The sequence below is a fragment of the Gnatocerus cornutus genome, chromosome 4, assembly GCF_029298725.1.
Source record: "Gnatocerus cornutus isolate USDA-ARS CGAHR chromosome 4, icGnaCorn1.1, whole genome shotgun sequence".
In the NCBI taxonomy this organism is placed as follows: domain Eukaryota; kingdom Metazoa; phylum Arthropoda; class Insecta; order Coleoptera; family Tenebrionidae; genus Gnatocerus; species Gnatocerus cornutus.
In genome coordinates, this window is record NC_142236.1 from 20,290,680 (window position 1) to 20,317,765 (window position 27,086).

General features: G+C 29.5%; 3 protein-coding genes across 3 annotated transcripts in view; 1 reads left to right on the forward strand and 2 right to left on the reverse strand.

Moving 5' to 3' along the window:
- Positions 1-302: 302 nt before the first annotated feature.
- LOC148176640 (15-hydroxyprostaglandin dehydrogenase [NAD(+)]-like) lies at positions 303-1,393 on the reverse strand. Its single transcript, XM_088034250.1, has 5 exons — positions 1,269-1,393; positions 1,104-1,224; positions 951-1,057; positions 570-898; positions 303-519 (listed from the first exon to the last, which is right to left on the reverse strand). The coding sequence occupies exons 1-5, from the start codon at positions 1,359-1,361 to the stop codon at positions 390-392; spliced, it is 780 nt and encodes a 259-aa protein (XP_087890376.1). The 5' UTR covers positions 1,362-1,393; the 3' UTR covers positions 303-389.
- Positions 1,394-5,534: 4,141 nt separating this feature from the next.
- On the reverse strand, positions 5,535-12,739 carry LOC148176641 (15-hydroxyprostaglandin dehydrogenase [NAD(+)]-like). The gene is made up of 5 exons (XM_088034249.1): positions 12,473-12,739; positions 12,295-12,424; positions 12,138-12,244; positions 11,756-12,084; positions 5,535-5,811 (listed from the first exon to the last, which is right to left on the reverse strand). Exons 1-5 carry the CDS (start codon positions 12,563-12,565, stop codon positions 5,682-5,684), a joined length of 789 nt encoding a protein of 262 aa, XP_087890375.1. The 5' UTR covers positions 12,566-12,739; the 3' UTR covers positions 5,535-5,681.
- Positions 12,740-24,087: 11,348 nt separating this feature from the next.
- Positions 24,088-27,086, forward strand: part of Ance-3 (angiotensin-converting enzyme Ance-3) — a 79,486-nt gene continuing 76,487 nt past the window's right edge. Inside the window, exon 1 of the mRNA XM_088034235.1 lies at positions 24,088-24,674. Within this exon, the coding sequence (XP_087890361.1) occupies positions 24,198-24,674 (477 nt within the window). The 5' untranslated portion in view covers positions 24,088-24,197. The remainder of the gene's footprint in view (positions 24,675-27,086) is intronic.

Below are 27,086 nucleotides of genomic sequence, written 5' to 3' on the forward strand. Positions count from 1 at the left end.
AGTGACAAAAACCATTTCTTTCCATTTGGTGTAGTTTGCGACATATTGAGCACCGATACTCTCAAACCTCTCTGGCGACTACCCAAAATTTCAAATAAAAATACCTCAATTACTTGTTGACGTACGTTAAAAATTCGCTCGATTTTGAATTCAGCGTGAAGTTCTGCGTTAAATGAGCACAAATATCTTGAGTTTGCTTCACAAAAAAACGAGACATTGATCAAAATCTGTTTTCAAGGGGTCTTTTTGGGGTGATTTTTAATTATTTTTTTTCGAAACGAAAATGACGTTTAATCGCTAAATACTATCAAATCATTTATTACAGAAAACTATAAAAACTGAAAGCTATGCTACTATGTTTTTGAATCACACTGTATTACAATAATTGTCTACACTTTCATGCTACTCCTGTGAGGCTCCACAACCTCATAAACGGGCTTCTCGTCCTCCGTAACCCACAAGGACCCGCTCCTCCCTCGTCTTATAACCTCAATCAATGCCTCCCCAACAGCCTCGACTCTAAAATTAACATCTCTTTAACTACCACCTTAACACTCTTCAGTACTCACGACTGGGCTTCACGATTCAACCCTGCAATCTCCACCTCCAGAAGATCAGGAAACCACACCACCTCTTCTTTCCCTTTGGTGATGGACGTGTCAACCAGCCCCGGACAAAGCGTCAAAACGCGAACTTTGTACTTTTTGTAAAAGGCTTCGCCCCCCACAGACTTCCCGAACCCCACCAAACCGTGTTTAGAGGAGCAGTACATGGGGGCTGCTTGGAGGGTCGTGAGACCGAGGATGGAAGCTGTGTTGACGACGACGCCTTCTTCACCGGATTTGTACCGGGGGAGGTATTTTTGCATGGCTAGGTACGTTCCTTCTATAGGGGCGATCTGGGGGAGGGGGAGATCAACCTACACTCATTGGTCGTCACTTTTTACTCACCAAGTTGACGGCGATTGTCCGCATCCAATCAGATTCGTTCAGGATTCCCGCGTTGTTGACTACGACGTCTAATTGGTTGAAAGTTTTGACTGTGGTGTCGAACGCGTCTAAAACGACCAATCAGAAGTGGGAGTTATGACGTCAGGGACTTACTTTCGAGTTCTGTTTTCACAGTGACGTCGGTTTTGATGAAAATAACTTTTTTCTTGCCAAACTCGTCTTCGAGTTTGTTGACAATTGTTCCTTCGTCGCAAATGTCTACAATGGTGACTCCCTAAAAGTGTCAAAAGTGATGTAAAAATGACAGAATTCGTTTACTTTAGCTCCGTTTTGCAGCAGCCTTTTCACCATGGCCAATCCGATTCCTCCGGCGCCTCCTGTGACCAAAATCACTTTTTCCTTCACTTCCATGTTTTCCGAACAAATACAAACTTAAAATGATAAGAATATGAATACGAAATTATATTTAACCGCTTTTTTAATGTAGGAGACTTCCATATTATCAGAGGTCAAGTAAATCATTTGGACGAGGTCAAATGTAATTTTATGAGTCATGTCGTGACGCGTCACTTGAAATAATAGAAAATTAGGTTAGTAGCACTGATATTTCTAGATTTTGACAATTCAAAAATGGCGTCGTACCAACCAAAAAAAAAAGAAGTTAAATTAAAATTTTAAAAGTAAATTTGTAAGTTTCTATGTGTATAAACCTTGATATCTCGCTTATTTTTGGAGCAATCTTAAACTGGTTGTGCTCATTTTACGCAGAATTTGACGCGGAATCCAAAATTATACAATTTTTTTACATACGTCGATAAATAACCGAATTAGATGCGTTTCAAGTTGCATATAGTAAAATGTTTAGTTTCCATATGTATAAACCTCGGTAGCTCGTTTATTTTTAAAGCAATCTTAAACTATTAATGCTCATTTTACGCAGAATTTTACGCAAAATCCAAAACTGTGGCTTTTTTTACAAAGATAAAAAATAACCGAATTAGAAGCATTTAAAGTTGATAGTAAATTTTTGCGAAACAAATATCAACTTTCTAAATCCTAATTCGGTCGATATTTAAATTTATGCTCATTTTACGCAGAATTTCACGTAAAACATAAAACTGTGCGACTTTTTTACAAATTTTTATAAACAACCGAATTAAAAGCGTTTAAAGTGACAAATAATATTTTTTTTGTTAGTTCCAATTCTGTTGATATATTTCTTATTTACGGAGCAAACTAAAATCATATTTGTTCATTTTACGCAGAATTTTACTTAAAATCCGAAACTGGGCAGCGTTTTAACGACCGTCATTAAATCATTGAATTTGAAGCGTTTAAAGTCGCGGATATTAAATTTGTTGTGGTCTAAATCCACATTAAATAAGTTTGTTGGCTTAAATTCGCAAAGAAGAGCTCGAAATCTACAAAACTATCAATTTTTATCAAGATTCAACGGCTGAATTGTAAGAAAACAGCAGAAATTTGCACGAAATCACCAAAATTTTTAGAAAAATTCGCCTATTTCGATGCATATTTTTTCGCTGATTTTTGCCGTTTTTCAGCTTGGATTTGCAAAGGAGAGCTCGAAATCTACAAACCCACCAATTTTTATGATGATTCAACAGCTGAATTGCAAGAAAACAGCAGAAATCTGCACCAAATCATCAAAATTCTTAGAGAAATCCGCTTATTTCGATGCTAAACGACAATTTTTCGCTAATTTTCGCCGTTTTTTAACTTGAATTCGCAAAAAAGAGCTCAAAATCTACAAAACCACCAATTTTTATCAAGATTCAACGGCTGAATTGCAAGAAACCAGCAGAAATCTGCACGAAATCATTAAAATTCTTAGAAAAATCCGCTTATTTCGATGCTAAACGACGATTTCTCGCTGATTCTCGCCGTTTTCTGGCTTGGATTCGCAAAAAATGCTCGAAATCTACAAAACCACCAATTTTTATCAAGATTCAACGGCTGTATTGCAAGCAAACAACAGAAATCTGCACGAAATCACCAAAATTTTTAGAAAAATTCGCCTATTTCGATGCTAAACGACGATTTTTTGCTGATTCTTGCCGTTTTTTAGCTTGGATTTGCAAAGAAGAGCTCGAAATCTACAAATCCATCAATTTTTATGATGATTCAACAGCTGAATTGCAAGAAAACAGCAGAAATCTGCACCAAATCATCAAAATTCTTAGAGAAATCCGCTTATTTCGATGCTAAACCACGATTTCTCGCTGATTTTCGCCGTTCTCTGGCTTGAATTCGCAAAGAAGAGCTCGAAATCTACAAAACTATTAATTTTTATCAAGATTCAACGGCTGAATTGCAAGAAACCAGCCGAAATCTGCTCGAAATCATCAAAATTCTTTAAAAAAAATGCGCTTATTTCGATGCTAAACGACGATTTCTCGCTTATAAATTTATTTTTATAAATAGTTTAATTAAAGCCATTCCAAACCGGGCGAATTTTTAACGTACGTCAACAAATAACTGAGAAATCGTCTTTTGAATTTTTGGGTTGTCGCGAGAGAGCAAAAATTTTAAAAGGTCGAAACAATTTTTTAAGTTATTTTTTTTTAATTTCATTGAAATTCGAAAATTAAATTTCGTTGAATAAACTTTCATGTCTAACAAAGTGTTAAAGTTCTGATGTGAATTTCTCGTTTATTTTTGGAGTGAAGTAGTGTTATTATGGCTCATTTTACGCAGAATTTTACGCAGATTCCAAATCTGGCCTCAAGATTCAGACGCGTCAACAAATAACTGAGTTATAGCTGATTTAAGTTTCGAATTTTTCAGTTTTAAAATTTTCACAGCTAAATTATCTCAGAAACTACTACAGATAAAAAATAAACTGTTTTTGCCATCGTGATTCTCGCGATTTTTCTGTCAAAAATTCGTTCTTACATTTTCTAAAACTTTAAATCTTAAAAAATTTAAATCTCGTCGAAAACTATGATAACTAAAATTATGTCAAAGTTCTACGGTTAATTTCTTGTTTTTTTTTATGGAAAAAACTTGCGTTGTTGTAGCTCATTTTACGCAGAATTTTGTGCAGATTTCAAAACTGTGCGAAATACGTTAATAAATAATTTAATTTGAATCATTAAAAGTTGCAAATAGCAAATTTTGCGAAAAACATGCTTTCTAAATTCTAGTTTAGTTGAGATTTTGCTTATTTACAGAGCAAACTAAAATTATTTATACTCATTTTACGCAGAATTTCAAAACTGCAATATTTTTAGATACGTCTGTGCTCAAAATCACGAAAACTACGACATATCGGAAGAAACGGTTTTCGTCATCGTTTTTCCCGCGATTTTTTAAAAAAGAATTCGTTTTTAGATTTTTCGAAAGTAGAAAATTTAATTTTTTTGTAAAAATTCATGACTAAAGCTATGTAAAAGTTTCGAGGTTGATATCTTACTTATATTTGGACTAAACGTGCGTTATTATAGCTCATTTTATGCAGAATTTTGCGCAGATTCCAAATCTGGGCTCAAAATTTACATACGCTAACAAATAACTGAGTTATAACCGATTAAAGTTTCGGAAAATTAAATTTTATTTTTAAATTTTTTTTAAAGCTAAATATCTCAGAAACTACTACAGATAAAATGAAAAGGTTTGGTTTTTTTTAGGTCTTATTCCTTTAGAATTTTTTGTCGAAAAACATTATTGCGCAATCAATGAAAAATTTTCAATTTTTCGTTTTTTGGACGCCACTCGTATACCATTTGACCTCCTAATGTAAGATTTTACCAGTTGATTGATTTTGAGCTGCTCTTTCGATTGATGTATAATTCGAAGGTATTAAAGGTCGTTTTCCTCTCGAAAAAAATATTGAAAATTACTCCAAAAAAAAACAAAATAAAAAAAAATTTAATCAATATCTCGTTTATTTGTAAAGCAAATTCTAGTTATTTGGGCTCGTTTAACGCAAAACTTCACACAGAATTCAAAGCCGTGCGAATTTTTAAAGTACGTCAACAAATAACTGAGTAGTGGCAGTTTTAATTTTTGGGTTCTCGCCAGAGGGCCAAATTTTTAAAAGGTTGAGCAATGTGCTCAATATCTTGAAAACTGCGACAGACGCAAAGAAATGGTTTTGTCATCGTTTTTCTCGCGATTTTTGGCTAAGAAATCGTCCTTAGATTTTCCAAAAGTCGAAAGTTTAAGTTTGAGTTTGAGAAAAATTTATGACTAAAACTAAATCAAACTTCTGAAGTCAATATCTCGCTTATTTTTGGAGTAAACTCGCGTTATTATAGCTAATTTTACGCAGAATTTAGCGCAGATTTTAAATCTGGGCTCAAAATTCACATACAACAACAAATAACTGAGTTAGGGCCAATTAAAGTTTCGAATACTCGAAAATTTTCTCAAACTTTCAAATTTTGCGCCACGACTTTACCCGATTCTTTCCGACGTTTAAAATGTGAGGTTAGGCCACCAACAATACACCTCTGCAGGACAGGACAACTAAACAACAACACTGCGCAAAAACCAATTTATTATAACAGTTTGATTGCGTCACCAATCGCATCTACTCTAATGACGTCACTACTCGTACCACTACTAAAGAAAGTGCTCTAATTCCCACGCTTCTTCCGATGAAGGTCGTGCAGTTCAACCAAAATAATAACAGCCGGTTTAGCACCTGCAGCACGTGGCGCCACTTTAGCACCTGACCAGGAAGAAGTGGAGGAAGAAGAGTTGCGTTGTTTAGGCTTTCAAGTCGTTTCTAGAAGGCTCGAGGATTTCGTAAATTGGTCGGCCTTCTTCGGTTATCCATAGGGAGCCACTTTTGCCCTTTTGGATGATGTCGATGAGGGCCTCTCCGACAATGTCGGCGCTGGAAATTGAAAGTTTTTCATTTTTAGTTTTGATACTGATCTAAGGAGAATTAGACAAAATTCAAAAAGGCTCCAAGAAGTAAAATACAAAGAGAAAAATTAAATAGAAACTAGAGGCAGTCCAGTAATGTAGAATTTTCTTAAATTTGAGGGAAGTCTAAAAAAAAATATAGGAAATTTTACGTAAAATTCAAAACTGTGCAACTTTTTCACATACGTCAATAAATGACCGAATTTTAAAGTTGCGGAAAATGAATTTTTGCGGTTTCTAACTAAATTAATGCAGAATTTTACGTAAAATCCTAAACTGTGCGGCTTTCCTACAAACGTTTACAAACAATCAAATTAGAACTCTTTAAAATTGTGGTGAGCAAATTTTTGCGAATAAAAATGGATTTCTAAATTCTAATTCGTTTGATATCTCTATTATTACAGAGCAAATTAAATTAATTTATACTCACTTTACGCAGAATTTTACGCAAATTCTAAGACTAGACAATCTTTTTAAGTAAGTGAGTCAAATAGGAACCAAATTAGCGTTTAAAGTTATGGCAAAAAATCACTATTAAACCTGATTGGTTTCTAAATCCTAATTTGATCGATATCTCTCTTATTTACGGCGCAAACTAAAATCATATTTGCTCACTTTACGCAGAAATTCAAGCAAAATCCAAAACTGTGCGGTGTTTTTACGAACGTCGATTAATAACTAAATTAGAAGTCTTTAAAGCAGTGCATAGCAAATTTTTGTGAAAAAAAATAGATTTCTAACTAATTTGATTGATATCTCGCGTATTTATGGAACAAACTAAAATAATTTTTACTCGTTTTACGCAGAATTTTACGTCGATTCTAAAACTGAGTGATCTTTTAACGTACGTCAAAAAATAACCAAATTAGAGCCGTTTAAATGTGGGAATGCAAACTAAATGCAAACTAAACCCGTTAAAGCTCATTTTACGCAGAATTCAAAACTGTGCAGCTTTTTTACAAACGTCTATAAATAATCAAATTAGAAGTCTTTAAAGTTGCGGGTAGCAAATTTGTGCAAAAAAACTGATTTTTAAATCCTAATTCGATAGATATCTATACTATATTTCAGAATTATTGACATCTCAGTGTGCCTTGGAAATTCAAATTTATGTTGGCAGAATCTTCTAATATAAGCGTTTTTAGTGTTTTTAGATTTATATTTATCCCTATGTGTATGTAATGTGTGTCACGTCAACTTAGAATCTGATTCATCAGATTCTAAAGAGGAACTGGAATCTGAAGCAGAAGAAATCTGTATTATGATGGTAGATTCAGAATCTGATTAAAATATCAATCCATTAGTTAAAAAAGTAATTTACCTCATAACCTCAAAATGTTACATTGACAGTTTTAGAACCAAAATGCTAAAAGTCGTTCACACTGTTAGAGGGGTTTTACACAGACATGGCCTACCGAGATGTCAATAATTCTGAAATATAGTATAGCTTATTTATCGAGTAAATTGACATAATTTTTGCTTATTTAACGCAAAATTTCACGCAGATTTTTTATAATAATGAAATTAAAAGTGTTTAAAGTCGCGAATAGTAAATTTTTCGAACTTTCAAATTTTCGAATTGTTAAATTCTAATTCGGTCGATATCTCACTTATTTACGGCGCAAACTAAATTAATGTGCGATTTTTTTACAAGCGTCAATTAACGACCAAATTAGAGGCGTTTAAATTTGCGAGTAGTAAATTTTTGTCAAAAAAAATCATGAAATAAACGTAAAAAATTTAAAAAAAATTAAACAAAATTTAGAAAAGCTAAAGAATATCTAAACCGTAGTAAATTTAAAAAAGATCAAAATAAAACAAAAATCTAAAAAGAAAAACGAAGAAAAAATTATCAGAAGAACAGAGAATTTAGAAAGAATCTAAATAAAATAAAAAAAATCTAATATAAATTAGAGATTTTGAAGAACTAAAAGAATATGGAGAATGTATGAAAAACTAAAAATTAGTCTATAGCAATTCTAGAGACTTTAAAAAAGATCTAAAGTAGAGAAAATCGTAGAGAAAATAAGAGAGACAATCTAAGAATCTAAAGAAAATCTAAAATAATCTAAAAAAAATAAATGAAAATTTTTGCACAAACTAGAGACATTAAAAAAAATCTAAGAAAATTCTAAAGAATTAAAAATGAACCAATCGATAGTTAAGAAAATTTAAAGAAAATATAAATAGAATCTAAGAAAAATCTAAAAAAAAAGTTTTAAAGTCTAAAAAATCTTCAAAGTTTAAAAAAATGTATAATAAATAAAATGTGTAATAAAAGACAATAGTCACCAAAGAGAATCTAAAAAAAAATAATTTCCTTAAGGAAAATCCAAAAAAAAATTACTTATTTAAAAAACTACAAAATTTAAAAAGAATTTGGAAAACTTTAATAAACAACATAGTTAACTTGAAGAATCTAAAAAAAATTAGTGCAAACTAAATTAATGTTTGCTCATTTTACGCAGAATTTAAAACTGTGCGACTTTTTCACAGGCGTCAATTAGCAACTAAATTAGAGGCGTTAAAAGTCGCGTATAGTAAACTTTGTGAAAAAAAATCAGGTTTCTAAATCCTAATTCCGTTAATATTTTGCTTATTAACGAAGCAATCTAAAGTTATTCATATTGATTTTATGCAAATTTTATGCAGATTCTAAAACTGTGCAATCGTTTTAAATACCTCAAAAAATAACCGAATTAGGAGCGTTTAAATTTATGGCAAAAATTCACCGTTAAACCTGATTGGCTCCTAAATTTTAATTTTATCAATATCTCGCTATAAATCTTAAATCTTTATCTCTAAATCTAAATCTTTATCTCGCACTAATTTGCTTATTTTGCGCAAAATCTAAAACTGTGCGGTGATTTTCCGAACATCGACAAATAACTGAATTAAAAGCCAATAATGTTGCGGATAGCAAAAAAAATTTATTTCTAATTTTTAATTCGGTTGATATCAGGTTTATTTACGGAGCAAACTAAAATAATTTATACTCATTTTACGCAGAATTTTACGCAGATTTCAAAACTGTGCGAATTTTTTACAAACGTCAATAATTGACCGAATTAGAAGCATTTATTAGAAGTTGCAGATAGTGAATTTTTAGTTCCTATATGTATAAACCTCGAAATCTCGCTTAGTTTTTTTACAATTCTTAAACTGTTGTGCTCATTATACGAGAATTTGACGTCGAATTCAAAACCATGCGGCGTTTTTACAAACGACAATAAATAACTGAATTAAGAGCATTTGAATTTGCTGATGTTAAATTGTAAATTTTTGCGAAAAAAATTTGGTTTCTAAATTATAATTTAATCGATATCTCCTTTATTTACGACGCAAACTAAAATCATATTAGCTCAGTTTATGCAGAAATTCAAGCAAAATCCAAAACTGTGAGGTGTTTTTACGAACGTCGATTAATAGCTAAATTAGAAGTCTTTAAAGCAGTGAATAGCAAATTTTTGTGAAAAAAAAATAGATTTCTAACTAATTTGATTGATATCTCGCTTATTTATGGAACAAACTAAAATAATTTATACTCATTTTACGCAGAATTTTACGCAGATTCCAAAACTGTGCAATTTTTTTAAGTACGTCAAATAATAACCAAATTAGAGCCGTTTAAATGTGCGAATACAAACTAAATGCAAACTAAAACCGTTAGTGCTCATTTTACGCAGAATTCTACGCAGAATCCAAAACTGTGCAGTTTTTTTAAATAATCAAATTAGAAGTCTTTAAAGCTGCGAGTAACGAATTTTTGTGAAAAAAAAATAGATTTCTAACTTCTATTTTGGTTGATATCTCACTTATTTACGGAACAAACCAAAATAATTTATACTCATTTTACGCAGAATTTCACGCAGATTTTTTATAATAACGAAATTAAAAGTGTATTGTGTCGCGAATAATCCAAAAAAAAAATTGAACAAAAAGGAAGAATTGAACTTGGTCTCATCGAAATATTTAGAGAATCGAAGAAAATCTAAAACGAAATTTAGAGCAAGTTTAGAAAATCCGCTGAACATCTAAAAAGAACTTGGGGAAACAGAGAACTTATTTAGAAAAACTGATATGAAGATATGAAGAATATCTGATAAAAGAAGAAGAAGAAAATTTAAAAAAAATCAAAAGAACTTAAATTTATCCACAATTTAAAGAAAAACTAGAAAATTCAAGAAAAATTTGGGAAATTTGAGAAAATTACAAAATGAACCTAAAAATTAAAAAAAAATCTAAACAAAATTTAGAAAATCTAAGGAATATCTAAACAGTAGTAAATTTAAAAAGGTTCAAAATAAAACAAGAGTTTAGAAAAAATCTAAAAAGAAAAACGGAGAAGAAGAAAATCCGAAGAAATTAGAGAATTTAGAAAAAAATCTAAATAAAATAAAATAAAAACTAATAGAAATTAGAGATTTTGAAGAAAAACTAAAAGAATGTGCAGAATGTATAAAAACTAAAGATAGTCTATAGCAACTCTAAAAACTTTAAAAAAGATCTAAAGTAGAGAAAATCGTAGAGAAAATGAGAGAGATAATCTAACAAGCTAAAGAGAATCTAAAAAAATCTAAAAAAAACAATGAAAATGTTTGCACAAACTAGAGACATTTTAAAAAAAAAACAAAAAGATTCTAAAATATTTAAATAGAACCGATCGAAAATTTAAAGAAAATATAAATAGGATCTAATAAAAATCTAATCATGAAACGTTCAAACTCAAAGAGAATCTACGAAGTCTAAAGAAAATGGAAAAAAAAATTTGTGAAAATGCAGGAAGAACTGAAATATTGAGAGAATCAAAGAAAATCTAAAACGAAATTTAGAGCAAGTTTAGAAAATCCGCTGAACATCTAAAAAGAACTTGGGGAAACAGAGAACTTATTTAGAAAAACTGATACGAAGATTTGAAGAATATCTGATAAAAAACTGAAGAAAAATTAAAAAAAATCAAAAGAACTTAAATTTATCCACAATCTAAAGAAAAACTAGAAAATTCAAGAAAAATTTGGGAAATTTGAGAAAATTACACAATGAACCTAAAAATCTAAACAAAATTTAGAAAATCTAAGGAATATCTAAACAGTAGTAAATTTAAAAAGGTTCAAAATAAAACAAAAGTTTAGAAAAAATCTAAAGAAAAACGGAAAAAAAGAAAATCCGAAGAAATTAGAGAAATTAGAAAGAATCTAAATAGAATAAAAAAACTAATAGATTATTCTATAGCGACTATAGAGACTTTAAAAAAGGTCTAAAGTAGAGAAAATCGTAGAGAAAATGAGAGAGACAATCTAACAATCTAAAGAGAATCTAAAAGAATCTAAAAAAAATCAATGAGCATTTTTACACAAATTAGAGACATTTAAAAGAAAATCCAAAAAGATTCTAAAAGAACCGATCGATGGTTAAGAAAATTTAAAGAAAATATAATTTGAATCCAAGAAAAATCTAAAAAAGAAAGTTTTAAACTCCAAAAAATCTACACAGTTTAGAACTTTTAAATTTTTAATTTAATTTCTAATTTAAATTTAGAACTTTTAAACAGACAATACAGTCACCAAAGAGAATCTAAAAAGAATTCGCGAATCCAGAAAAAAATATAATTTATTAAAAAAAACTAGCAAATTTAAAGAGAATTTAGAAAACTTTAATAAAGAACTTAGTTAACATGAAAAATCTAAAAAAAATCTAATAACAAATTTAGAGATTCTAAAAAATGTCAAAACAGAAACTGTGGTAAAATTAGAAAGTGTCTAGATAATGCAAAAATTTAGAAAGGATCTAAAAATTGAAAGATGAAGAAAACTCAAAATATGTAAAAAACTAAAAAAAATTAAGAAAGAAAATAAGAAGAATCTAAAGAGTCTAAAGAATAAAATAAAAATCTAAAAAAATCTTTAACTTACGTCTGAGCCACGGCGTTCATCGACTTCAAAGACACCTCCACGAGCTGAGGAAAGTGAATCTGCCCTTTCTCCCCCGTAATCAAAGGAGTGTGCACCAACCCCGGACAAAGGGTCAAAACGCGAACCTTGTACTTATTGTAGAAGTCCTTTCCTCCCACAGCCTTCCCAAACCCGACCAAACCATGTTTAGAGGCGCAGTAACTCGGAGCAATTTGAATAGTAGTAAGCCCAAGAACCGAAGAAGTGTTGACTACGACCCCTTCGTGCTCAGACATGTAATGGGGGAGGTAGCGCTCCAACGCTAAATACGTCCCTTCGATGGCGGCGATCTGGGGGCGGTCAACAAATCTCAACCTGGGGGTGGCGACGTTTTACTACTCACCAAGTTGACGTTGATAGTCTGCTTCCAATCGGATTCGTCCACGATTCCCGCGTTGTTGACCACAATGTCCAATTGGTCGAAAAATTTGACAGTGGTCTCGAACGCGTCTAAAACGGCCAATCAAAAGGGGGAATTATGACATCATGCAGTGACTTACTTTCGAGTTCTTCGCTCACGGTCACGTCGGTTCGGATGTAGATGGCTTTGCCCTTGCCGTACTTCTCTTCGAACTCTTTGAGGAAGTCGTCCACGGTGGGCTTGTCGCAAATGTCCACGATGGAGACGCCCTGGAAATTTTAATAGTTGTGTGAAAAAAAAAAGAGTTTTTGGTTTACCGTTGCTCCACTTTCTAGCAGTTTTTTGACCATGGCCAATCCAATGCCTCCAGCGCCTCCTGTGACCAAAGCGACTTTGTCGTTCACGTCCATGGCTAACTTGGTGGAAATTCGTAGGAATGAATAACTCAATGTGAGGAGAATAGGAGAATCATCTCTTTTATAAACCAAATTTCAATGAGTAGTTAATAATTTTTATGATTGTTTTAATTGTAATTAGAAACGAAATTGAGTCAATATTTTTGATGGAGAAAACTAAAGCGAAACAATAGGTTTTACTGTAAAGTTGAGCGATAAATAAACGTGTTATGGCAAATACTGACGTAATTCGTTATGGTTCAAATTCAAATTAATTGATTAATTAATTTTAAAAAAGACGCATTTGCTTTGAAAGTTTAAATTTATAAATTTCTAGCTTAATTAACAGTCTTAAAATATTTCTTGCAAACTTTCAGAAAAATTTAATAATAAATGAGATTAATTTTAAATTAATTTAATTAGAATCGTTCCCATCTTATGAAAACCTATCAAAAAGTTACATATAAAAAACAAATTTGTTTTCTCTTCTAATTAATTAATTAATTTTAACTACATAATTAATTCACCAATTAAGTACAGCAAATATATAATTTTAATGATATAATATTTAATTATTGAATTACCAATAAAAATGCAATTGTATGTATGTAACAAAATTTTTACTTAATTTACTTAATTTACTTGAAAGTAATAAAAATTTCCTAAAATAATAATTGCACGTTTTAATAGTTAAATGAATTAAAAGTAGAAGTTCACTTTAATTACTAATTAGTGGTCGGAAAGTTGCACTAAAGTAAAATGCAAAATTAAATATTCTATATTATTTGGAACAAGTATTAATTACCTCGTATAATTTCAATTTATTAAATATATTATTATGTAATTAACTAAAATTACTGTAAATTAAAACAAATATTTTAAAAAACTAATTATGTATTTCGATTAATTTAGAATAATTTTTTGTTAAAAATACTAATTAAGTGTTTCAAAATGTAGTAAGAAGTGCTACTCGGTGTATTTTGTCAAACTGTTTATTTAATTTTGATGTGTAATTAACATTAATTAGCAATTAGCTATCACAAAATTAAATACTTTAAACACAACTTTTCCAATTAGGAATAATATTTGTTGTTTTTTTTAAATTGTAAGATATTTTTTTAATTAATTAGTTAATTTTTGTTTTTAATTACAAAGCAATTATGAGAATTTAAGGTTAATTAGGGATATATGTATGACAAAAATTTGTGAAAAATATATTACAGATCTAGTTCTAAACTTAAAAATTGTTTTACTTTTTATAATAAATTTATAAATAAGATTAGGTTTAATTGTTAATTAATTATTTATAAAAGAAACAAAAAAAAGTAATAAAAATTATTTTATTTCAACAAAATTGAGTATAATTTAAGTATTTTTTCTCCTGTAATTTAACTGCTTGATTTCGAAGCTCAATTAATGGTTGACAACTGAAATTAAGTCAATTTAAGAAACAAAAGCAAAAGTTAGCTATCAATTTGTAATTAATTGAATTAATTTTAAGTAAATTTGTAGTAAACTTTTTACTAGAGTAAAATTTATTAGTAGGTCTTGGTAAAATTTTTACTTGATAGTTTTAAATTGCTAATTAATTACAAAAATTAACATAAAATTAATTGAATTTTAGATGTTTTTTGTTTAATTAATTAATTTTACAAAGAAGAATGTAAAAATAAAGAAATTAATAAACGTTAATTTTTGGAAATAATTATTACTACATAGATTACTTAAATTTGACGTTTAATTGCCAATTATTACATTTTATTTATTGTAAAGTTAGTGTAAATTAAACACAAAATTAGAAATGTTAGTAAATACGCGTCTGGTACTTTATTTAGTACTTTTAAATAGTGCCTACTTTGCTTAATTAATTAAATAAGTAATTTAAGAATTAAATAGTACCGAATTAAAAAAATATTATTAAATTTCTTGGATTCTACCAAATTAATTAACAAAAATTTAAGCTAATTAGAAATGTAAAATTAATTTTCTTGATGTTAATATTTAATTACTAATTAATCAATAAACTGCACTAAAAATGAAGCAAATGCACAAAAACATTATTTTCGTACAACTAATTAATCATCGACGTTTTTATCGCGAAGAACGTTTAATTACTTATAATTAAATGTAAATTAGAAAAAAAATTGTTTTACCCTTTCTTTATCAAGATTAAAAATAATTTACTTAATTTCGACTTTGATTGATTAGTTGATCACTGAAATTCTAAAATGAATTATAATTAATAATTACCAATTAATAAACTTTTGTCAAAAAATAACAAAACAACACAAATTAAAATTTAATTACTCAGTTTATCCAAAAATTAATTCGCAATTACTAATTAAACGTTCGGAATTAGATCACAAAAATGAAAATTTTACCAAAATGTCGATTAATTTCAACTCCATTATAGAATGAATTAAATGAAATTAAATGTTTAATTAATCCTAATTACAAATTAACATTGCGAGTAGATTTTGTTTTGTTTTATAATAACTAATTAAGTGTCCTAAAATTTAGTAACCATTATCATGTGGTGTTTTTTTTAAATTTTTTTATTAATTTAGTTATATTAATTACTTACTATAATTAATTAGTAAAAAACCTAACCACTCCTAGTTAAGCGTAAATTAAAAAGTAAATTACGATAAATTAGTTGTGACGTTTGTATCACTTCATCGAAATTAAGAATTATGTACTTAATGGATAACTAAATGAATTAGACCGCTTGATTCATTTTATTAATAAAATTAACTAATTAATAAATTTTTAATAAAATATTAATAAAACAGCACAAATTTTTAATAAATTATTAATAAAACAGCACAAATTAGTCCCTAAAAAATAAAGTACCTACGTAATTTAATTTTACTTAATATGAAATAAATTACAATTACTAATTAGCAATATAAATAAAATTTTGTGGCTTACTTTGATAAGATTGTTCTGATTTCACAATTTAAAAATAATTTCTCTTTTTACATGATTAACTTTTATTTTTTAATTACCAATTAAGCATTTTAAAATGTAGTAAATAGTGCTATTTGCAGTATGTTTAAATTTTTATTATTACTTTAGTTACACTGTAAGGCGTATAATTAAGACTTTAAGAAATCTAATTACTAAAAGTAATTTAAATTATACCTAATTATTTATGCTTAAGTGTAAATTAAAGACAAAATTAAGAAAAATTAGTAGTGACTTCATCGAAATGAAAAAGAATTTACACAATATCGACTTTAATTAATTAATTAATTAATTACTGAATAAATTTGATTGTTTGATTTATTTAAATAATTACATACTAATTATCAATAATAAAAATAGTGTCTAATAAATAAATTGATTTAATTTTACTTAATTAATTATAATTACAAATTACGGCTTTTAGTAGTCTTTGAAATCTTGTGACGCACTTTGATTTGACATAATAAAATTTGGCTTTCTAATTACTAATTAGATGTCCCAAAATGTAGTAAGTATTGCTATTTAGTGTATTTTTATATATTTTTTTTAATAATCCGGTTATGAATAGTATTTCTAGAACTGTTAATTAAATTAATACTTCAAGTAATTTAAATTGTTAATTAATTAGAATAACGCCAAATCACTTCTGTCATTCAATCGAACATAAGAATTCTGCACTTAATTACTGCTTTAACTAATTAATTAATTAATTAATAAATTAAAAACTAATTAATTAGAATGCTTGATTTGTTTTAATAATTACATGCATACTTATTAATGATTTTTTTAATAATGTTAAAAAAAGCACAAACTGGTGTCTAATTCATTGATCAAATTAATTATAATTACTAATTAAAGCCCTTAGTAGTCTTTGAAGTCACGTGGCTCACTTTGAAATGATTGTTCCGATTTCAAACAGAGCCTTCTTGATTTTCAACAAAATCTCACGCCAGTGCTACCAATACAAAAAAAAGACAAAACCTTCTAGATTTCGAAAATAATTTCTCTTTCCACATAATAAACTTTTGTCCGGCCTTCAATCCCAACATTTCCATGACGAAGAAAATAATTACAGTATCCACGCACTCGCGTCCCAGCCAGAATCACATATCTAGAATTAAGTTGATGAATAGCAAAAATTTTGCAATTTGTACTTGAATACAGCGTTGACAGAAGCCATTGTCCCTAAATCCAAGAAAACAATGGATCGATTGAGGTACTGACCGCCGCCGCATATTCACATCATTTGTGAACTCAAACGCGGTTGTATAATTTCTCCTTTCAGACCTTGAAGCGAGCACAACTAATTCCCCGCTGATTTATCCGTAATAATGCCACTTTGTGCGGATTTAACCCTGAAGATGCTCTTGGAAACGCGAAACGAGTCCCGGGGCGAAAAATCGCGTGGAAACTTTTTTTCCGGTTGGATAATGAATTTGTTCAATGGAAGGAGAAAAAATGTCGTGAATCATTAAATTGAGGTCTTTTAAATTAAAACGTGTTATTATTAATAATTACGAATAAGTCAACAAGTTGTGTATTTCCAGGATGTTTAAGTTTCCCACGGAGATTTGTGTTACCGTTTTTTTCTTATCAAATTTTATCAAAATTTCAATTATTAATTACTTACCTTGATTTCGTAATTAATTAAGATAAACAATAGACTGCCGAATATTCATCACCGGTATACAAAGGACCCCTATAATATAAACAATTTAAATAATTTTGAAAAGAATTTCACGATGATGCAACCTAGAAATGACACATTTTAAACGGACTATTATTAATATAATGAATTATGGATCATCGACTATTAATTAATTATAACGTGGCAGTCTTCTAGTCACGTCATTTTATTAGTAATGTGTCCGTTTTGGATCATGTTAAGGTCAAAAATCAAATTATTTTTATTGTTATTGTTTATACACATTTCAATTAGAATTTTAAATTTGGAATTAAACAATTATACTTAATTAATTGAGATTCGACACTAATCAACAGGCTGAAGTCCATTTTAAACAAAAAAAATGTTAGTTTTTCGGCACTTTTGTAAAGTTATAATTATTTTCCTTAATTAATAATTTTTAACAATGATTAATAATTACATTTGATTTAATAACGGTAACTTCAAAATTCAAAATTTATTTTGCTTTGTTAATTACGTTCAATTCACTAATTAATTAAGCTAACGGTGTGTTTTTCTTGGAAGTTTTCACATTTAGTTATAATTATCTTAAAAATTTGGAACATTTATTTAAATTAGTTAATAACAATTAGTTATATTAATTAATTTAACACTGACTAATAAGTTATTAAACATTCTAAAATTCACTACAATTGGTCATTCAAGAAAAAAATACACCAAATGTAATTCTTAATTTTTACAAATTTTTAATTCAATAATTAATTAATTCAACAATGATTAATTACTAATTAAACATTGGTAGCTCTAAAGTTGACTAAAATCGGTAATTCAAGTAACGAATGTACAAATGCAATTCTTAATAACAATTCTTAATGATTTTACAATTAATTTTTTTAATTAAGTTTAATTTACCTTCAAATGATAAATTTATATTAATAAAATAATTACTTAACTTGAACAACTTTTAACTAACTTTAATTAACGTTATTGTGAATAATTAATTGTTAAATTAATTAATTAATTAGAAAAATTGCTAGACATGTTAACAGACTTAATTAATTTTCGTTTTTAATTTAATTATTGTAATTAAAAAACAATTAATTTCAGTATTAAGTAATTAAGTTTAATTTACCTTCAAATGATAAATTTATATTAATAAAATGATTATTTAACTTGAACAACTTTTAACTAACTTCAATTAACGTAATTGTAAATAATTAATTGTTAAATTGCAACTATCTATACTTTAATTAATTAGAAAAATTGGTAAACATGTTAACAGACTTAATTAATTTTTGTTTTTAATTTAATTATTGTAATTAAAAAACAATTATTTTCAGTATTAAGTAATTAAGTTTAATTTATGTACCTTCAAATGATAATTTTATATTAATAAAATGATTACTTAACTTGAACAACTTTTAACTAATTTTAATTAACGTAATTGTAAATAATTAATTGTTAAATTGCAACTATCTATACTTTAATTAATTAGAAAAATTGCTAGACATGTTAATAGACATGTTAATTTCATTATCGTAATTAAAAAACAATTAATTTAAATATTAAGTAATCTAGTTACTCAATTAGATTTGATACAATACAATAAATTATCAAAATTATTATCTAAATATGTAATTTTTACGGTTTGAGTTCGGTCAGGCTCATTATCACTCGCGGGTGGTGTATGTTATAATTAGCTAATTACCTAATTACTTAATTTATACTAAAAATTAAATAATTGACTTAAGTAACAAAAGCAGACAATATAATTTTTAACTAATTTAAAATTGAATTAATCTTTTTATTAATTGATTAATGAAATAATTAAAATCAAAAATTGATTAATTCGTTCAAGTTGAAACAAATAATCGAAATTACGCAGTCAAAATAATTACAAAATATTGTACTACATATTAATGTTTATTTTTAAATTATTTAATTATTTTGCAACTTTAAATTAATTTTTATTTAAATTCTGATTAACTAAAAAAATTGTCTTAATTTACTAATTAAAAACCCCAACTAGAACCTTAAAAAATAAGGGAAATCTAACAAATTAGAAAAAAAATTAAATTATTTACAAGTAACCCAAAATAATCAATTTTTTCTCTTTAGGAGCAATAAAAAATTTTTTGACAGATTTCTGATTTTGAAAATAGAAATGGTCGTATTTTATATATTTATATTTCTGGAGCAAACTAAAATATTCCGTTTTTTATGTAAAAGTTGAAATACTTTTTGTTTTACCGCTAGAACATAATATTGGGATACTTTTTGACTTTTATTAACTGTTAAAAAGTGCAAAATTATAGGCAAAAAGGTCAAATGTTAAGAACTTGTCTGGACAATGTTTTTGTAAATGTAAATTTTTATAACGTCCATGTAATTGATATTTACATGTCCGATCATCATGCTATTTTTGTAGAAATAAATCAAACTTATATAGGCAGAGAAATCACAGAATGTAAAAAAATTAGGCCAATTACTAAAATTGGAAAGTTTTATTTATACAACTCATTAGAACTCATAGACTGGTCATCTGTAATAGTTGATAACAATGTCTCTGCTAGTTTTAAGAACTTTATAGATATTTTTCAAAACTTAGTTTTTAAGTGTTTCCCCGAAAAGGAACTCAAAATTAACCCTTCTGAACCTATAAAATGGCACAATAGTAACTTAAAATCCCAACGAGAAAAAGTAACATTTTATAGTATGCTCTACAATCAAACAAAAAATGAGCAAATTAAGATCTTAAGAAATACGTTACGTAAATCATACAGGAAGGCAATAAAAAAGGCAAAAATAACAGCAACTGATAACTTTATCAAGAATGCACCATCTACAGCTAAAGCTATGTGGTTTGTCATTAATCAAAAACGAAAATGTAACATCGATACAAATCGTAAAACATGTAATGTAGATGTAAACGACCTCAACAAATTCTTCACAACTATTGCCAAGTCTATCATAGATAAACTACCACATCCAAAATGCGACCCAGTTGTTTTAATGTGTTCAAATGTAAAAGTCCAACATAGTAATACATGTCAGTATTTTCAATTTAGCAAGGTGTCCTGTGTCATCGTGCGTGATGTAATAGATAAACTGAAGAATAGTAAGAGCAAAGATATTTATGGTATAACTGTGGAAATCATAAAAAGCATTAAAGATCAAATAATTGCCCCTCTTACCCGACTAATCAACATTTGCATTGAAAAAAACATTTTCCCTGATTGTTTAAAACCCGCAGTAGTAGTACCCATTCTTAAAAAAGGAAATAACCAAGATCCAAATAATTACAGGCCCATCTCGCTGCTTCCTATTATATCCAAAATTTTTGAAAAAATACTGGCGACACAGTTACATGATTACTTTGAAAGCTCGAACTTACTAAGCCCTAGTCAGTTTGGTTTTAGATCACATAAAAGCACTTCTGATGCCCTGACTGAATTATGTAATATAATTGTTGAAATTTTCAATGATGGAAAGTATGGAACAGCGGCATTTTTGGATCTCTCAAAGGCGTTCGACTGCGTGTCTCATACAATATTATTACGTAAGTTATATTGCTACAATTTACACCCAACAGCCTGCGGACTCATATCATCCTATCTGAGCAATGGGACACAACAAATTCGAAGCAATGACCAATTATCGCGACTATTAACAATAAAACACGGTGTGCCTCAAGGATCCATTTTAGAACCTCTGCTGTTTATTATTTACGTAAACGATCTACCATCACACCTAAGTAGCTCAAAGGTGATACTTTATGCCGATGATACTACGATACTAGACTGTGGAACTGATGCAAGACAACTGCATATATTGAGTGAGCAGACCCAGTCGAACGCCTTTGATTGGTTCTGTAGCAATGGTTTATCTTTGAATGATAAGAAAACTTCCAAACTGTTATACACTCTTAATAAAAATACACATGAAATTAGCAAAAATTATGAAGAAAGCACTAGATTTCTCGGGTTAAAGTTAGATACTAAGTTGCTGTGGAACTATCATGGAGAAGAATTATGTAGGAAACTAAGTTCAAATATATTTTTATTACGGCAACTAGCAACAAGCATGTCTAAAACAACCCTTCTGACTGCCTATTACGCGTTAATTCATTCTGCACTTTCATATGGTGTCTTGGTTTGGGGAAACTCTTCATGTACTCAAAGAATCTTTGCTCTTCAAAGACGAGCTATACGTATTGTTTTTCACCTAGATTACCGTGCTGATTGTAAAGAGATTTTTATCAAAAACAATATACTAACGTTTCCGGCTATATTTGTGTACCAATGCATTCTGTACGCCAAACAGAATATAAACAATTTTGAGAGGTTTACAGATGTACATGGACACTATACTAGACACAGAGAAAATCTAGTCCCGATATATAATCGGTTACGCAGGACACAAACTGGCTTTCAATATTCGTGTATAAAATTTTACAATGTGCTGCCGACAAATTTTAGGTGTGCTACTAAAAAAGTTTTTAAATCCAAACTGAATTTTTTTTTATGTAAACATGCTCTATTTTCAATAGACGATTATTTTAATTGTAATTTTAACATGTTAGTGTAGTGAACAGCTTTTAATTGACTCATTTTAATCTTTTTAATTTCTAAAACTGTGTGTGTATACTTTTTAATATGTTCAATTGTTATATTTTGTATTTTTTTTTTTTCTTGCGTATCTTGACCTATGTATGCTGTTGTTTCGGCTTTTAACATTAATAAATTACTACTACTACTACTACTACTAACTTTTTATTTCTAAAAGTAAACCAAATTTTCATTTTTTAAAATTTGCCGGTTTTTGCAATGGTGCAGTTAAATTTAAAAACGTTATTAATTTTAATTTGGATATTAAGTATCCCAAATTTACAAGCTAAAGATTTTGAAAATTTTTATTTCAGGATATCAAAAATTTTTATCTCTTTTAAAATTTGGTAAGTTTGACAGTTTTAACGTCTGAGCAATGAAATTTTAAACAACTCATAATTTTGCTACAGTAAGAAATTATCAACGAACAAAAAAAATCTATTTTCAAAATTTTTGAATTTAGACGAACTGAAAACTAAGTTTTGTTGTTAAAAATTTGAAATTTTCACAATTTTAACACCAGAGCAATAAAATTTAGAGAATTGAAAATTTTAACTGATCTATTGACGGTGCCAATGTACAAAATCAAAGCTAAATAGTCAAATTTTCAAAAAAAGTCTCCACTTTTTTGCTAAAATCTGTAACTTTGACTGACTGAACGTAGAGTAATGAAATTTATAGACGTTTTTAATTGTGACTGTGACTTTAGAACTACAATTTTAAATTTTCCAAAACTGAGATTATTAAAAAAAAAATGAATACAATTTGTTACTTTTGGTTGTAATTTATAGAAGTTCCCAATTTTGACTCGTTTATCAATTGTGTCAAACATAAAAACGAAAAAACTTTCGAAATTTTCAAAATTTTGGATTTTTTTTTATTTGAAGAACTTTTTATTTCTAAAAAAAACAACATTTTTATTTTTTAAGTTTGCCGGTTCTTGCAATGGTGCAGTTAAATTTGGAAAAGTCATTAATTTTAATGTGGTTATTAAGTATCCCAAACTAACAAACTATAGATTTTGAAAATTTTTATTTCAGGATATTAAAAATTTTTATCTTTTTTTAAAATTTGGTAAGTTTGACAGTTTTAACATCCGAGCAATGAGGTTTTAAACAAGTCATAATTTTGGCTTGTTGATTAACAGTGCTAAACTAAGAACAAAAAAGATCTATTTTCAAAATTTTTGAATTTAGACGAACTAAAAATTTAGTTTTTTGTTAAAAATTTGAAATATTTACAATTTTAATACCAGAGCAATCAAATTTGAAGAATTGAAAATTTTAACTGGTCTATTGACGGTGCCAATAAACAAAATCAAAGCCAAACAGTCAAATTTTCAAAAATTTTGAATTTTTGAAGTCAAAAGAAATCTCCACATTTTCGCTAAAATGTGTAATTTTGACTAACTCAACGTAGACTAATAAAATTTATAGACATTTTTAATTGTGGCTGACTTTAGAACCACAATTTAAAATTTTCCAAAGCTGAGATTATTAAAAAAATTATTACAATTTGTAACTTCTGGTTGTAATTTATGAAGTTCCCAACTTTGTCTTGTTTATCAATTGTGTCAAAGATAAAAACGATAAAACTTTCGAAATTTTCAAAATTTTTTAAACTTTTTTTTATTTCTAAAAATACAAAATTTTCATTTTTTAAGTTCGCCGGTTTTTGCAATGGTGCAGTTAAATTTGGAAAACTTATTAATTTTAATTTGGTTATTAAGTACCCAAATTTACAAACGATAGATTTTGAAAAATTTTATTTTAGGATATCAAAATTCTTTATGTTCTTTTAAAATTTGGTAAGTTTGACAGTTTTAACGCCCGAGCAATGAGATTTTTAATAGGTCATAATTTTGGTAGTTGATTAACAGTGCTAAAGTAAGAAATTATCAACGAACAAAAAAGATAATTTTCAAAATTTTTGAATTTAGACAAACTGAACATTAAATTTTTTGTTAAAAATTTGAAATTTTCACAATTTTAACACCAGCGCAATAAAATTTAGAAAATTGGGTATTTTAGCTGGTCTATTGACGGTGCCATTCAAAATTTTGGAATTTTTTTTTTTATTTTTTTGTCCAAATATTTTAATTCCGATAGTCGTAAGTTGAGACCGTCAAAATTCGGAGATTAACATTTCGTTCACACTTTTTTCCGCCCACCTCCTCCGCCACTGCCTTATTTTCCTTGCAGCCCAATTATACCATTTCTGTTTATTCCCGTTCACACGCTAATTGCCCTGAAAAAACTGCAATTACCTGACCAATAACCATAAAATGAATCACTTCCAACTTAACCCTCCCAGCGCCCTGCCAAGGTGAATCGGCGCCCCTCCCACCCACACATCCTCACGTGTAATCCTGAAGAAGCCTGACCTGTCTGTCAGTCCGACTATGCACGTGTGAGAACCAGCAACCAAAATGTGCGACATCAGCAACACCCGCAAGTTCTTCACCGTCATTTTAGTGGTGCTCATCCGCGACGCGCGCCCCCAGTTCAACCCCAACGCGTTCAACCCCCAGAGCGCCGACCCCGCGCGCCAGGACGCGCGCTTCGACGGCCAGTTCAACCAGAACGACGGGTTTAGCGGCAATCCGAATGACAGGTTCAACACCAATCAGGGCGGGTTCACTGTCACCCCGAACGACAGGTTCAACCCCAATCAGAACGACAGGTTCAACACCAATCAGAACGACCGGTTTAACCCCAATCAGGGCGGGTTCACTCCCAACCCGAATGACAGGTTCAACCCCCCGGAGCAGGACCGTACTTACAGGGGCGACGTGCGCCAGCTCCTGCAGGCCCTGGACGCGCAGGGCTCCGAGCAGTGCACCCGCAACGTGGCGGCGCAGTGGAATTTTGAAACGAACGTCAATCAAGCGACGCAGTTGGAGGCGGTAAGTGAAATTTTATCTAGCAGGAAGTGGGCTTGGGAAAAATAATATAGAGCGACATGTTCTCAAGCCATTGTTTCGGTCGCTTTACTTTCAGTTCGGTTGGTATTATGTAAAGTGACACAATGTTGGGTGTCGAAAGGAAATTTCGGCTTCGGAAAATCGCTTTTCTATTCCGGGCGATCCGAGAAAAAAATTGCGAACTTGTACTTTATTCGCGGTAATCAAGTAACCTCTGATATTAATAGATTGGACTGTATACCGGGTGGCCCTAAGACGTCACAGTAGGCTGTGATTTGATCGTTGTAAATCTGGTCAAGTACGTAGATGCGTATCGCCAAAGCCATCTTTCCTTGAGCTTTATACAAATGTGTCACAAGTAGGCTATGAAATGTGTCATCTGTCAACACACTTTTATTACTATTATTATTACTGTTCAAATAAACAAAGTTTTTGACACCATTAAAGTGTCAAGTTAACTGTCAAATTACACTGTCGAATTGTGTCGACTAAAACACCTTAAACACCCTGAATAGTCATTCAAAACAAATTTAAAAAAATGAATGTCGGGATGTTAAACACTCTGTATATTTCTAAACTTTGATTTAATCTAGTGTGCTTTGGACCTTCCAATGTCATGAATATTACAATTATTATTACTACAGTTCTAATAAACAATCTGCGTAGGCTTTGAAATTTGCGGTGCGTTAATAACACTTACGGTTAAGTATGACAGTTGTGAAAAGTCAATCTTCATAGAGATAAGAACTACCAACTTCTACTAAACGGTGGAAAAGTAAACAGAATTGAAAAGTTGGTAGTCCTGTGGCACAACTCTCTTTGACTGTTTGAATTTTGATGTGATCGATTAAAAAAATGTTGGAGAGGCTTTGAAAGGTATTTTATGTTGGTAGCTCTGAGCAGATCTGTCACTCTGTCACTGTCTAGTATCTTGAGAGTCTTTCGAATTTAAATTATGTTGGTAATCCTGACTGTTGTCACTATCAGAATGACGTGAATCAATGTCATAAGTTCGACGTTAATCGCCCTTTATGTTTCTGAAACTTGGCGTAGTTTAAGTGAGTTTTGAACCTTGCAATGTCATAAATTTTGACAGTTCTGAATTGTCAAAGTTGATAAATTTAATGTCGGGTGGACGTCGAACTTTTTGAGGGATTGTCAAACAGTGCTACCAATTATCTACAAAAACTGTAATATCTTGTACAAATCATTCTCTGCGTTCCAGTTGGAATGTAACTGTCAAACTTTGACAGACACAGCTACCAACTTGTCAGATTTCAAAGCCTTCATATGCGATTTTTAGTATTTTTGAAAAACTGAAAATTTTAAGTTTTAAGAATGTCAAACTAAAAAATTTCAACACGTCAAAAATTACGATCAAATAAAAATGACGTCTAAGCAGGCTTTGGAATTATGTTGGTACCTCTGTTTGTCGTTTTTTTGAAAGTTTGACGTTACGTACTAATTAAGCTAAAATGTCACTCTAAATTAATTCTTAATTTTATGACAATTTAGAAATGTCAAATTGGATAAAAATCGGAACTACCAACCTACAAAAAAAAGTGCAAGGCCTACTAGACGTGCATTTTTAGTGTAATTTTAATGAGTCGCAAACTGAGTTACCGACTATATAATTTAAATACAGTCGAATAAAAACAGTTTAAAGATCTTGTGAAATATGGAAAAAGTTGGTAACCCTGTCACTCAAAACCAAAATAATGTTATTGTTCATGTGTGTCTCAATACTGACGGTTACCAGTGCTACCAACATGTATGAAAAGTGTAAAACCTACCAGACTCCATTTCTTTAAATACAAATAATGCCAATCTGTCAACGTTATGACAGATAGTTTCTAGTGTCTTTTGAAACAACTTCTAGTGTTTTTATTTTTTCTTGTTTTATTACCAAACTTTTAAAAACCAAATTTTACGATCTTGTTAAATCATTGTCTAAGAAGACTTTAGAGTTTGAATTATGTTGGTAGCCCTGCTTATAAAGTCCTTGACAGTTTGAGGTTAAGCACTAATGTATAAGGCAACATTTAATTCTCAAAAAGTGTCTTCTGACCTATTACTATTCTGATTTGTCAAACTCAAACTACCAACAGAAAAAATGTTAAACCACGAATTCTCTTGTAACTGTCAAATAATGACAGACGTTTTTACCAACATAAAATGGCAGCAAAACCCGCATCTACGCAAGTTTTTGAAATTGTCGGAAATATCTCGCCTCTTTGACAGTTTGAGTCAGATATGCCAGTGTGACCAACATGTAAGAAAAACCAGGGCTTTCTGGTTGAAATTTTTGAAGTTTTTTTAGAGCTTGTTTGTTAACTTTGCTTGTTTATTTTGACAGTTGCAAATGCAAAGATGTTCTTCTAAACTTGTATTCAT